The following is a 13,612-nucleotide window of genomic DNA, read 5'->3' as shown; positions in this document are numbered from 1 at the left end:
CATCCTGGCCATCAGTGGTACCAACCCGGGTAGTAGTGCAGAGCTTGGCAGCGTGTCTCCCTGTGTCTGCTGGGGGGCTGAGGGGGACCCGCAGCTCGGTTACTCATGCCTCAAGTTGGGCCAGGCTTAGATCCCTTTTTTCCAACCCCCCTGAGCTGCTGTGGGAGGCTGATGTGCTCTGAACCCACTCCAGGCACAGCCCCAGGTGAGAGGTGAGAAACGAGCCAAGCGCTGGCCTCTTCTGGTGGGCAAAAGTCCACCTTGAACCCATCAAGGTCTTGCTTAGAGATGGCCTGGTTGGGTGCTGAGTCACGCTGTGTGTTCTGCCACCCGAACGCCAAGGTATAAACACATCCGTTTTCGCAGAACCTCTTGCCAAGTCCTGGGGTTTACAATGTTAACAGCTTTAAATAAATTCTTCCTGGAGATAACGGATTTATTAGGCTCCCACCCTTCTGAAGGCAAAGCTAGTCACAATTAACAAACAAAGCAGCGTGAGGCAGTTACCATTCTGGGTAATAAATCTTTCAGTGCTGGGTACCACTTGCTAATGGGCTTTGAGAGTAAAACTGTACGTCAGTCAAAGTGTGCCTTTGGCCCGGGCAGCCGACGTGTGTGCGTGTAAATGTAAGAGCTATTAACCTGACGCACTAATGACTTCCATTTGCGTGCCCGGGCCTGTGTTGGAGGTGGGTGATGGGTTTGTGTTTGGCCATGGGCAGATGGGGTTCACCCCACCATCCATCCTTGCTCCGGTGTTGGTGGCTGTGCTGGTGGCACGGTGGGCTGTGCTTGTGTCTGGGTCTCGGCAGGGTTTAGAGGGTAGAAACCAGTGGTCTGTGCGCTTTCACGGAATCATGGAATTGTCAGAGTTGGAAGGGACCTCTAGAGATCATCCAGTCCAAGTCCCCTGCTAAAGCAGGATTGCCTATAGCACATCACTCAGGGCTGCATCAAGGTGGGTCTTGAAAATCTCCAGAGAAGGGGACTCCACCACCTCCCTGGGCAGCCTGTTCCAGGGCTCTGCCACCCTCACCGGAAAGAAGTTTCTCCTCATATTTAAATGGAACTTCCCATGTTCCAGCTTGTGCCCGTTGCCCCTCATCCCATCACTGGAAACCACTGAAAAGAGTCCAGCTCCATCATCCTTCAGTCCACCCTTTAGTACTTTCGTGGTGGTAGTAGGAGAAGGGCAGCCATTGCTTTCCTTACCCTAACGAAGGGGAGAAGAACGTTGGCTCGGGGGTTCAACGTGCTGGGGATAAATGAACCGTTCTGGTTCTGCTGCTGTCGTACAACAGCAGCGACACAAAGTTGGAGGCGGATCAAGCTGTTCCTCATTTTTCTTTGGTTTTCCTTGGCAGCAGCTGGAGTTGGATCTACTTACTTAATCCTGGAAAAAAGGACCACTTTTTGCGTCTAGTTCTTGAGGGGCGTGGGGGCGTGCTGGCCGTGGGGAGGAGGTCTGGGTCCTGCCGAGGGGGAGCAGAGGAGCTGCTCAGCCTACGGGGATGAAAGCCCTTGGCAGGCAGGGTTTGCTCTGGTGCCAGATGAGGCCGTTTGAGCACACTGGTGGTACTGTGTGTGCCACCAGCTGAGGTGTGTGGTTGGCACCTGAAAGCGTTGGGAGCGTTGCAGGGTGGTCTGAGGAAGGAAGAAGCGTGGCTGGTCCTGCAGGAGCTGGAGCCCGGCTCTCCCTGCGGTAGTTCACAGCCCGGGCTGGCTCCTGCTGCATGGGGCAGTGGTGGGTGGTGATGGTGACCGGCCTGGGGACAGGAATATGGCAATGGAGGTGGTTGCCATCGCTCTGGTCTGCTGGCAGGCACGGAGGGTTGCTTGGCCGTGCTCTCGGGGGACTCGGAGCCAGGAGAAGGGAACGGCTGCGGGTGAAGTCAGGGATGGCTCCAACTGCACATCCTGCTCTTCCTCCCGTGCTTAGCAATCACCCTCCATCCTTACTGCCTTCCTTTCGTTTTTTTCTGGTAGTCCAGCCCTACCCCTCTGCCACTTCTTCTCCCCCTTGTCCCTTCTCCTGCCCCCCTCGTGTTTAAGACTCTCTTCCCTTTCAGCCCAGCATCTTCTTGGGCTTCTCCGGTGGGACCGTACGTGGCTGAGAAACGAGCCCTCCAAGTGTTGGTGGGTGGTTGTTGTCGGTCCCTGACGGCGCCTTTGTTTGGATAAACAATTGGTCCCAGACCTGTTAGCGTGGTTTCCAGCGTCGGGGAGATATTTCTTGCCGGGTTTGTAAAAATGATCTAAATGGATCCGACATCCTGGCTATAAAACATCTGTAACATTACACATTTAGTTATGTTACTAGAGACTTGAGTTCATTTTGATGGGTAGTATTTTATCTGCTACTTTTCCCCTTCTGAAAGCAAAGCTTTCTGTAGAGGAGGATTTATAGAAATATATTTCCAGCACAAAAAAAAGTAATGCACATTAAGATGTTGAAGTAAAGGAGAAATAATGTCTTTTTTTGGAGACCTTGGCTGATTTATCCCTTGCTTGGTAGTTTGGTATGACCTTCTAGCTAGGAATAATATTTTTTTAATTCTTCCTTTAATAACAATAATGTCGGTAACAATGTCTTGCACTATTCCAGCATCTTCAAATCAGACTTTCAGCGGGTTAGGCATTTAATGAGTGAAGCCTCACAGGCTCCAGTGAGCTGTGGGGAGATATTTTTGTTCTTCTTTTCGTGGAAATCAAGGCACATAGCACTCGATTGTGCAACGTACTCAACCTAATGAGGCTTCCACAAACGCTGCGAGTTAAAATGTATGCTTAAATGCTGAGCCCTGCAGTCTCCAGCTGAGTTTCTCCCAGGACTCTTTGATACGTCAGCCCTATGGAGACTAAAATGACTTGCCCTGTGGTCAATAAGTGAGTAAACATCACACAAGGGAGACAGGCTCTTGTAGCTGCGAGGTGCTGCCTTCCTTTGGAAAAAGTATGAATGTTTTCTCTTGTCTTGCTTCCACTCCTCATTCCCGGTGCCGCTCCTCAGGGGCCCTTTTATTCTAGTCAAGGGTTATTTGATCCGCTTTAGAGCGACAACTCTGTTGCTTTCATAATGGCTGGTGGGTTCCCTCCCTGGCAAGGGAAACATCTTTCTTTTGTGAGAGGAAGGTGGGAGTACTGTAATTCTTGCAATTCACCAACCCATTTGTGTGGGGGCAAGAGGATAAAAGAAAACGCGGCATTTCGTAAAATTGTGAAAGCATTTCAACAGTGGTAATAGGCAAATCTGGACATTTTGCAAGATTTCAATGGTCTCGCGTCAGAAGAAAAGATCACCCTTGTGAAGAAGCCAAGCGGCGTGTTGCATAGACATTAGCTTGACTCAGCAGATGAAGTAAAAGTTGCTCATCAGTAACTGATTGCCATGTGCATCTATATTATGTAGATGAAATTAATCAAGGCTAAGGGTTAAAGTTTTCCATTTGTTCTTTTCAGAGAAATCATCTGGAGTATGTTGGGAGGGAGGTAAATTGCTTTATACATTTCTTTTCCCTTCCTGTGAATTTTTCTTGTTTTAGCAGAGCATTATCTAGAATCTTAACAGAGAGCTCTCATCAATGATTTGATGGGGTTATCATGAAAAATTAGTTGATACTAACTTAGAAGCATTTAAATTATGTCTGCTTTCTGCCCTGTAGAGGCAATAAACTTTTTTTTGGAGTGACCTTAGTGTTTGGAGCTGGAAAGATTTATAAACTCCTACAGAATGTGCCCTTTTCCTCATCTCCGAATTGGACTGTGCTATTGGATTTTGTTAAACGCTGCATTAAACCTCCAAATACGTTTCTTCCTTCTCCTTTTTGTAAGTGCGTGCTTAAAGAGAGGTTCGTTGGCAGCACCATAAAAGCCATTCTGGCTGCTGAGCCCCCTGCTTTTGGGCGCATTGACAGAGCAAGCTGCTCACGTGCTGCGAGGTAGGGCTGGCCGAGCAGCGCGACCGCCTGTGCCTGCTCCCCGAGCTTTGGAGGCGAGCGTGGACCAGCCAGAGAAGGAAAAGTGGTGTTTCTTGCCGCTAGGATGAGACGCGTCCCCTGAAAAAACAGTTGGTGCCTTGCCCTGTGATGGTTTGTACGGCAGCAATCCCTACCGATGGGAGAGCCTAGGGCAGGGTCCGTGTTCTGGCGGCGGGGTGACAGCCGTGATGTGGCAGTGGGACTCCGTGGGCTCGTTAGTGGTCACCTGGTTAGCGGGCGGCAGCTCTGGGTTGAAGGTGGCTCTGCCTGAGCTTCCATGAGCCGTTTGGCTCGAGGTTGGCCAGTAGGAAGGTCTGCCCTCCTGCCTGCATCTCCTGGGAGCTGGTGGCACTTTGGGCACGACGGCAGCTGTGCGCAAATACGCCAACAATCGCAGGCACTTACTCAGTTTTGCCTACTGCTTCTGCTGGAACGGATTTATAGATTTTAATTGGGTTGATATGACTCAAATCACAAAAAAAAAATAATTGTGAGGACTCCTAGATGAGGGTTTTGAGTCATTGGGAGCTGCAGGACCTGGAAAAATTAGGCCACTTAACGTGCCTCAGTATGGATTTTGGCATCCAGCTCCAGGCACGCAGCTTTTGGAGTTGTTGGCCTTTGTGATCAGGGGCTTTGGGGCAGGCCCTCAGTCGCTCTTCATTGTGGGGGAAGCCCCACACCAAGCTCTGCTTTCCGGAGATCTATATGGGGGGGAGAGCCCGGGCTCTGGCAGAGGAAAATGCCGCTCACGACAGTATCCAGCGTCAGTGCTCCTGCCTTGCTGCACACCCTCCCGCCTTTGGGAAAGCAGGGAGGGCTGGTGGCCTCCTCCTTACCATTCCAGATTAAAAACCGAGGATGTGGGTATGCTTGGGAAGCTGTTTAGCTTGGTTTCCCACTTTAACCCGCTTTGGTCTACCCTGCTTCACCTGTAGAGCGTTACTCCAAATTGACCTTGAACGTGCCCTTGTGAACATGTTCTTTCACAATCGTTTGTCCTGTTGGAGGACACAAGTTTTCTGGTTGTATTTTGGCTGTGGCACACGCTGTTTCTTTCCAGAAAATAGTATAATATAAATAGAGGGACTGATGAACGTTGTGATGGTCAGTTAATGCTATGTTCCCATCAAATGTTGCTGCTGTGTCTTTGAACACGAGGTCCCTGGGCAGAACGCCATCTCTCTCTCTTTCTCTCTCTCTTTTTGCCTGTGGAAGGTGAAGTTTTGCCAGTAGCTTGTAGATTTAGGAGCGGAGTCTTAATTGCTTCCCACTGGGCCCTTTGTCCCTACGTTACACGGGCATTGCAAAAATCCCACCCTCGTACATAGTCATGTTGGGCAGTGGTCTCCGTTTGTGGTCCTGAGAGGTGTAATAATTATCTTCATTTAAAGGCGTTAATGCAGTTTTTAAGCACTGCTGAACAGTAATCAGGCATGTTGGAGAAGTTGTCTGCGCTCAGTGAATATTTAGAGTTACCTTCCCTACCGTAACGTGCATGAGAAGCTAAAGCAGCCGGGGGGATTTAAATAGATTTTTCTCCCTGCTCCCCCTTCCTGCCTCTGAACCCGGCTGCTGTAACCCATAAAAGAGTTAACTGGAGCACAGGAGAAGGGAGCAGCCCTCAGGGATAGGATATAACTGGTTATAGCGAGCCTGTGGGGCTGTGATCTATTCCTGTTCTCTGGAGGGTGTGAAGTCTGGCTCTGGTGAATTTTACCGTGTCTTTTGATACGAAGCTTGGAGCCAGATTTTGCTAAAAAAAAATAATAAAAGTAAAATGCTGAGCTCTCACAGCTGGGGCTAATTTTCAGGAGATTGGGTCTCCCATGAAGGGAGCTCTTGGTGGTGGTGCCCGTACAGGAGCATCTCTCCCTGGTGAGCAGGAGGAGGTTTGCAGGGTGCCAGGGATGCTCCAGCCCCGGCAGCGAGGTCTTCTTCTGGGGAGGGCTCCTTCCTGGGGGGTGGCCGTGGTCCGTGATGGGCTGCCCTTACTTAACTGTGCTGGGAAGGGAATAAGGGGCTGGTTCTCCCAGGGGGCAAAGGAGAGAGTTAAACGCGGTCGTCATCAGGAAGATGCCCAGGAAGGGCTGTGCTGGAGCCAGGCCAGACTGGCTTGTGAAACTCCAGCGACGGCTTTGGCGGTCGCTGCCAATTCAATCTGTCACATAAACATCACTTTGTGTGTTCTGCCTCCTGCTGATACCATAGTCATCGAGGGAGAAAAGGAAAACACCAGCCAAAACCCGACCCTCCCAAAGTTAACAGCAAAACCAAAGACAGCCAAAAAAACTGGGAATGCAGCGGGGACTAAGTTAACGGTTTCGTTTATGAATGGACTGGGAGAACACAATCCATCTGTATTTTCCGCAGAAATCAAGGGAACTGATTTACCCCGCTGGGAATCTGTGCCGCTCGTTTGGATTAAAGAGCTCTTTCATTCCTGCATACCTCCCTACAGCTCGACTCGCTTCGCACAGGATGACATTCACTTACTCGGGGGTCAGGCACAAGCTATTTGCACCCTTTAAGTCGTGCCGAAATCCTATTTTGAATACTTAAGCGTGTTGTACGTGGCACATAAAGCCGTGCTGCCTTTGCACAGGACTGAGCTCCTCTGGAGCTGGAGAGCGGGATGGTGGCTGGCTGGTGCTCGGCAGAGCATCGTTTGTCAGCCGTGCAGTAATTCTGGGGAGGGGGGTGGCTCCTGGGGGGTCCCTTCCTCGGTGAAGGGAGGAAGGTTGGCAGTTTGCAGAAATCACTACTTTTTTTTTTTCATCGCAGGCTTTGCATCATGTTTCAGTTTGTTTTTTAATAGCTTTTTGGAACTTGCTGTGAGGATCCCGGAGGCAAAAAAACCCCCCAGACCTGGAGAATTCTTGCTTATGGTTTGTGCTCTGCCAAAGAAGCCTAGCAATTTAGTTAACAAGATCACTTCCCCTATTACATGAGTTATTGTTGTTTTTAATTAGAGGTAATGCTGTAGTTTGAATGTACAGCACAATGGGGTTTAAAATGCAGTTCAGCATATATACCAAAGATGATTTTTCCAATTATAAGCCTATTTAGAAGGCGGATACATTAGAAATGATGAAATGTGAAACTGCAGATTAGGTGAGCAAGCTGGAATGTGCATGCACCCCCGGATACGTGCTATCGCACCAGAGAGAGGAAAGCGCTCTGCAAAACAGTTATATATGCATAATTAGTTTAATCTGAAATTAATGCTAATTTCAACAATTTGCGATGCAGTTCCACTATTAGTACTCTAGTCCACTTCCACCCTATCAAAGAGTTGAGGATGCAAAGCCTTAATGAATTCCATGGGGCTCACACCGAGCTGAGCCCCAGTACCAGTGTCCAGGGGTTTCTCTGAGCCCCCCGCGTGTTGCTTCGGCGCCGGCTCTGCCTCCTGCTTTCAGAGACCCGCTCGTTTAAAAAGTCATCACAAGCAAAGACGCGATGGCACAGGGAGTATCCCGGTGTTCCTGACTCTGCTGCCACCTGCGTCTGCCCGGGTCCTTTTTAACTGCGCCTTTGGACAGCCCAAGTTCAGAGCACATGTGTTTTAATTGCAATTAAACCTGCCAGCGACACGCTCAGCCTCCTCTGCGCTACCTCTCCTATGAGGACAGACTGAGAGAGCTGGGGTTGTTCAGTCTGGAGAAGAGAAGGCTCCGGGGAGACCTTATAACAGCCTATCAATACCTGAAGGGAGCCTACAGAAGAGCTGAAGAGGGACTCTTTGTCAGGAAGAGTGGTGACAGGACAAGGGGCAATGGTTTTAAATTGGAAGAGAAGAGATTTAGATTAGATATAAGGAAGAAATTCTTTACAGTGAGGGTGGTGAGGCACTGGAACAGGTTGCCCAGGGAAGTTGTGGATGCCCCATCCCTGGAAGTGTTCAAGACCAGGCTGGATGGGGCTTTGAGCAACCTGCTCTAGTGGAGGTGTCCCTGCCCATGGCAGGGGGGTTGGAACTAGATGATCTTTAAGGTCCTTTCCAACTCTAACCATTCTATGATTCTATGATTCTACCTGGATGGAAGTGCTCATCGTCCCCACCTCCCACGCCAGGGGCTCTTCGCTAAAACTAGGGGGGAACACCGAAAGAAAACCCAACAGGCTGTGTAAAGAACAGTAGGGAAGTGACACTTAAAGCCATTACCCTGGAGTCAAATACGTGACTCCTGTGTTCGGCACGGGGTGGGCCTTGGCTCGGCTGGAAAGGGCGGTGGATACTTGTCACTTGGGACGTTGAAATTCTGGGAATTCTGCAAAATATTTCAATATTTCATCAGCTTAAAATCCCCTTTATTCATTTTTAATAGTTGTGACAATAAGACAGTTACAGTGCCGGGGCTGGGGGGACAAACCAGGAAAGCTAAGACCGGAGTTGGTAGGTGAGCATCAGGGGTGTTGAGGGGCGCGGAGCTGGAGGCCGTGACTTTGCAGAACTGCAGTCGGTTGGTTTTAGCTCACATAGATTTTTAGTTTCCAGAGGCTGTATCTTCAGCCTGTTGTTTAGAGAAGTTTTACCTGATACGCCCCAAACTGATAAACCTACAACATCAACCTTGCAAAAAAAAAAAAAAAAAAGCATAAAATCAGCAGCCTTGTCTTCCTCGAGCAAGGTTGGGTTTTTTCCTGCTTCTGCACCACCTGAAATGTTTGCTCAGTTTCCAAACACAAAAGTGAATGTATTTTTCAAAAGCCAAGCCAATAAGGGGATTGTAACCTTGAATGACTCCTCACAGTAGTAGTCACATGCGTTTTGATTAACTGCAGCACTAACGGAGTATACAAACAAAGCAGTTCTGCCCCTACTTACAATTAACGGACTTTATAACCAGCCTTAGATCTCCCTCTCCCCTGTCGATTCCTTCTGCAGCGAGAGAGAGACACCTTCAGTGTACAAAAGCTCCAAAAACTTTTAATATCTACATTTTGCAGAGCCCTGCAATACTGAATGATAGATATATTACACTGCAAATGAAAACCAAAGGCGTGAAGCTGGAAGTATTGTGGTTTCTGAGTGACCTCTTGGAGTCATTCATAAAACATGGGTTTGTGATTGATTTGCACAAATCGCTTCCTCTTACCCAAAGGCGGCCGTTCCCACCCCGGCGAAGGGCGGATGGAACCGGTGTTGGAGGGACGCAACCCCGAACCGCTCCAGGGGACTCCCTCTTGCTGCTCGTGGGAGTCCCCCATCAGAAGCAACCTCCAGAAAGTGGATTCTGAAGTTACTCGCAGGAAAAGATAAAGATCCTCAGTGACTTTCATTGGAGGGACTTCAGGCTGGGAACTCTCAGCTTTTGGAATTTTTGTTTTAGTATTTTATTTTTTTTATGATGAGTGGTTTTCTTAGATACATAAATGTTTTTATAAAATTGTAGATTTTTATTTTTTTTTGGTTAAAGATACACTGATTTATTTTCTGAGCCAAATGAGAAACTTTGCTTTAAAAAACCTTTAATTTTTAAGAGAAGCTCTTCAGTTGGCTCAGTTCCTTGTGCCCCTGATCACTAGTCATCTTTAATGTTTATTAAAGAGCACTGTGTACTTCATTAAGTACTTTTTAACCCTTTGTTTTCAGTCCCTTCAACAAGCCCAGGTGTGGGGAGGTGATGGTGGAGAATGTCACATCAGATGTAAGAATGTCACTCACCAGGAGGAACCAGGAGCCCGTTGGTGTCGGTGCCCTGTCTCTGACTGCATCAGCTGGGGGGATTTAGTGAGAACTAGAGGTCTCCTCCTGTGCCTCCGCAGCCATTCGCAGTGAGAGTTTGGGGGACTTTCCAGTTAACGTCAGTTTTCTCAGAACTTGTGTGTGAATGTGCCTGGTCCTGGCAATTTGCTCTGCTTTAAAATCCCTTTTATTGGTGATTCAGTGGCTGATTTAGGCAGAAGGTGTCCCTGGTGTAGTAAAATCCCGGAATTAGTGAATACTTTTGTGTGTGTGTGCATCTTTCAAGTACTCTGTCGTGTTTGGCTAGCATGTTTGCAATCCTCTGGCCATTAGCCATTTGGCTAATTGCCTGTGCTCTGTGGCTTCGTGGGTCCGTGCACAGCTCCGCTCCGCTCCGTGGGAGCCCTGAGCAGAGCAGGACCACGCGCTCCGTGGTTTCCACCCTGATGAAGCCCTGCCTCGGGACTCCTCCTTTGGCTGACGAGGGAGGATGTGCAGGTTAGAGCAGGCGTTGGAGGCTTTGCTTCCAGCTGGTCCCAGTCCCGCCGCGGTTATCTAATAGTTGAAAATTGGTGAGGCTGTACCGGCACAGACAAGTCGAGGGTGAACAGCCACTTACCTGGCATTGGAGAAAGAAATGGTGCTTCCAGCACCAACGGCAGCTCTTCTCCTCTGCTGGGGGTCTCCTACGCGCCCAGGCTGAACCCGAGCCCATCATGGTGAGCAGCCTTCATTCATCCATCCCCACTGTGCACGTCCAGATCTTACTGGGGGCAGACTGGTCCAAACCTGTGTGTGTCTCACCATGGCATCTCGGGGGCTGGTAGACATCTCTGGGGCACGTGGATGGGGTGAGAAGAGGACTGCGGGGTGAGCCCGTGGCAAGTCGGGGGCACGTTGGGGCCTTGTGCCGTGGGTGGAAGAAGGCACCGAAATCCCCTGTCGGGGCACGCCGGGGCGGGAGGGATTGCGGAGGCGGCGCGTCGCTTCTGCTCCTTTGCTGAGGGCGAGGCGTACAACAAAGCCATCGAACCGTCTCTTCGGGAAAGCGGAGATTGTAAAAGCAGACTTAATTTTGTGCTTCACTTTTGTACCAAAGAGCTGATTTCTGAAACCATTTCCCAGCTCGCAACACATCTCTAGGCATTAAAATGTTGTGAATTTGCTTGTCATTACCAATATTTTCTTTGACTGAAGCTATTGAAACAAAGTAGTCGTCTTTTCTTTTTTTCTTCAACCTTCAATCTTGCTTCTAAAAGAAGTAGGTCTCTTTTTCTTTCCTTCTTGGTCAAATATAAAAATGATGATAATTTCAAATATTGCTTTAGAATAATTGCTTTCCTCTCTCTTTGTATGACAACAGAAGCTTGGCCTGATCTTAAATCAGATGCTGGCAGGCAGAGGGCTCTTGACAGCCCTGCAAAATCCTTTAGTTACAAGTCGGCTTTAGCCAATTCTTTATTTGTAAATGACAATTTTCTACAGAAAAATATATGCTTGGGCTTCAATTTCGGAGTCCTAGATTGCAGCCAGGAAAAAATAATTGAATTTTTACACTGTTTTTTTTTTTTTTCTCTCTTTTCTTCCTAACCTAAAAAAAAAACCCCACTGAAGTGCAGCTCTGCAAAGCCTGGTTCGGGGCCGATTGAGGGAAATACCTACCCTGGTTGATTTGAATGGCACTGGAGATGGGAGTGATGTTTAATTTGTTCTGCGCTGAGAGAATCTGGGGCTACTCCAGGCTTTTTGTTGGGTGTCTGGGCTCTGTGCAGGCTTTGAGCTTGTCCCCATAGCACAGTCCCGCTGGGCTGGTGATGGTTTGGGGGACACTGTTGTTGGGGGGGGGGGGGGGGTGTCTGATGGTGTGGGGACAGAGCCGTGTTATTCCCGTTGATCTTGCCAGCTGTTGTTTAACCCAGCAGGTCCCCGTTCTGGAGTTACGGGGCGTTTTCTCCCTCCAGCTGCTCTAAGTTGGCTGCTTTGTCCAGTTCATGCAGGAAACAAACTCGAGCGTTTTAATGCATGAATTTCTTATTGATGTGTTTGTTGGTTTCTTGAGTTAACCTGCAACGTTGACTTCAAAGCACCTCTTCCTGCCGGGGTAGGCTGCTAATTAGTTGTTGTCTCCAGCATAAGGGCATTGCCTGCTGTAAGCTGGGGTGTTCCCCTCTGCCCAACCACACGGGGATGATGTCCCCGCTCTGGAGCATGCTGACAGCATTGTCCATGGTTTAAGGTGGCCCACAAGGCTCAGGTAGTTTGGGATGGGCCACCAAAGACACCATCTTCCCCTGCCACTGTTTGTGTCCCTGGGCTGGATCCTGCCCGTCCTGCGGGTTATGGATAATAGGTTATCTGATAGCACCTTCTCTGCAGGGAGTCCAGCATCGTCCCGTCACCTCGTACGCGTCAAACCTGGGGGGCTTTGGGTCTGGAAGAAGAGCTGGGTGCTGCGTTGGGGTCTTTGTGAACACTGAGGGCGGGAGGGGGTTTCTGAAGGGCCTGACCCCCCCCCAGTGGATGGCGATACTGTGAGCATTTCAGCTGAAACCCGGTTTGTGGTAGCCAGAGGACCGGAGCAGTAGCTCTTGCTGTCTTTTGTCATTTGATTATTTTTAAAGTAACTGTGCAAATTCCTTTTAAACTGATCCATGGAACCTTAATAGCACATCGCTTCGATTTGATGTAATTACCTTTTGTCTGCCAAAGAGCATGCACTCTGTCTTTGGGAAACAAAGCGGGGGGAAATGGCATGTCTTTTGAGACAGTAGCTATGAGGATATGACACTTGGACTCCTCTTTCACTTATATTTGCATTGAGACACACAATAAAAATCATTTATTAAAAAAAAATATCCGGGGGCTAGAGTTGTTATTGAGTGCCTTTACTCAGCCATTTCTCAAATAAAACCAAAACAAGGCAGAGAAAAAAAAAGTATCTAATCAAATAGAATCTGAATTGCTTTTGTAAAAAAATATTCTCGTTAACTGGGTTAGGGATGGCATCTGAAGAATATTTCTTTTTTCCACATACTGCTTGAAATAATCTGGTTAAACCTTTTGCTTGTCTTGTAATTTCTTACAGATGGTCACAAGAACAAAGAAAATATTTGTAGGTGGATTATCGGCTAACACGGTAGTGGAAGACGTAAAGCAATACTTTGAACAGTTTGGCAAGGTAAGTTCCTGCCCAAGTGAGCGCTACATATTTTGAATTCCTCTTCTTTTTTTTTTTTTTCCCCTTTCTTTTTAAAGTGTGTTTTGAAAAACAAAAGTGCAATGAGGCCCATGTTCAAAGGAGGGCCACGTTTTTTGCCTTTCAGTGTAATTTCTCAAAGCCTCTGTAACCACTTCTGGAATTCCTTTTCCGTTTGTTGCATGTATATGTGTACGACATTGCCGACACTGTTTACCTTCATTAGAGAAAAAAGAATCATGGGGAGGTGAATTTGTGTATGTTCAGGAAGAATTTGACCCTTAGCTGAATGATTACACAGTTGTCTACTCCATAAAATCAGCCTTCTGTTTACCCCTGGTTCCAGTGGCGAAAGGAGCAGATAGACCTATTTGAGAGAGCTCATTAAGTTGGGAAAATGCCTGAAGGAACCACGTGAATAGCAAGAGTAACAGGGAAGTCACTAGAATATCTATTTAATTTCTTATTAAAAAATCCTTATGCAAGTTGCTTTGGAAATATGTGTAGAATCCTGACGTCATTTAAAAAAAAAAAAAAGTTTATGTAAGGGAGGAAACCTGAGCCTTGCCAGCATCGTCTTCTCGGTGATGGAGCAGCTCAGACCCCACGGTCCAGTGCCTGGCTGGAGCTTAGTGCCACCAGCTTCCGTGGTGCTTCCTGCATCCCCAAGGCTCCTGGCTGCGTGGTCAGGAGTCCGAAGAGCTTGCAGAGCCATCTACTTTGAGTGCAGTTTGTGGTACCGTCTTC

General features: G+C 48.3%; 1 protein-coding gene across 6 annotated transcripts in view; it reads left to right on the top strand.

The window, feature by feature from the left end:
- The window catches only part of MSI2 (musashi RNA binding protein 2), a 245,916-nt gene that overhangs the window by 74,183 nt on the left and 158,121 nt on the right, over nucleotides 1-13,612 (top strand). For all 6 annotated transcript variants that reach the window (XM_074160785.1, XM_074160786.1, XM_074160788.1 and 3 more), the window contains one exon: nucleotides 12,755-12,847. In XM_074160785.1, coding sequence (XP_074016886.1) covers nucleotides 12,755-12,847 — 93 coding nt within the window. The remainder of the gene's footprint in view (nucleotides 1-12,754; nucleotides 12,848-13,612) is intronic.

The sequence above is a fragment of the Numenius arquata genome, chromosome 18 (genome assembly GCF_964106895.1).
Source record: "Numenius arquata chromosome 18, bNumArq3.hap1.1, whole genome shotgun sequence".
Lineage (NCBI taxonomy): Eukaryota > Metazoa > Chordata > Aves > Charadriiformes > Scolopacidae > Numenius > Numenius arquata.
Note: the sequence above shows the minus strand (reverse complement) of the source record. Positions and strands in the feature narration are given on the sequence as shown.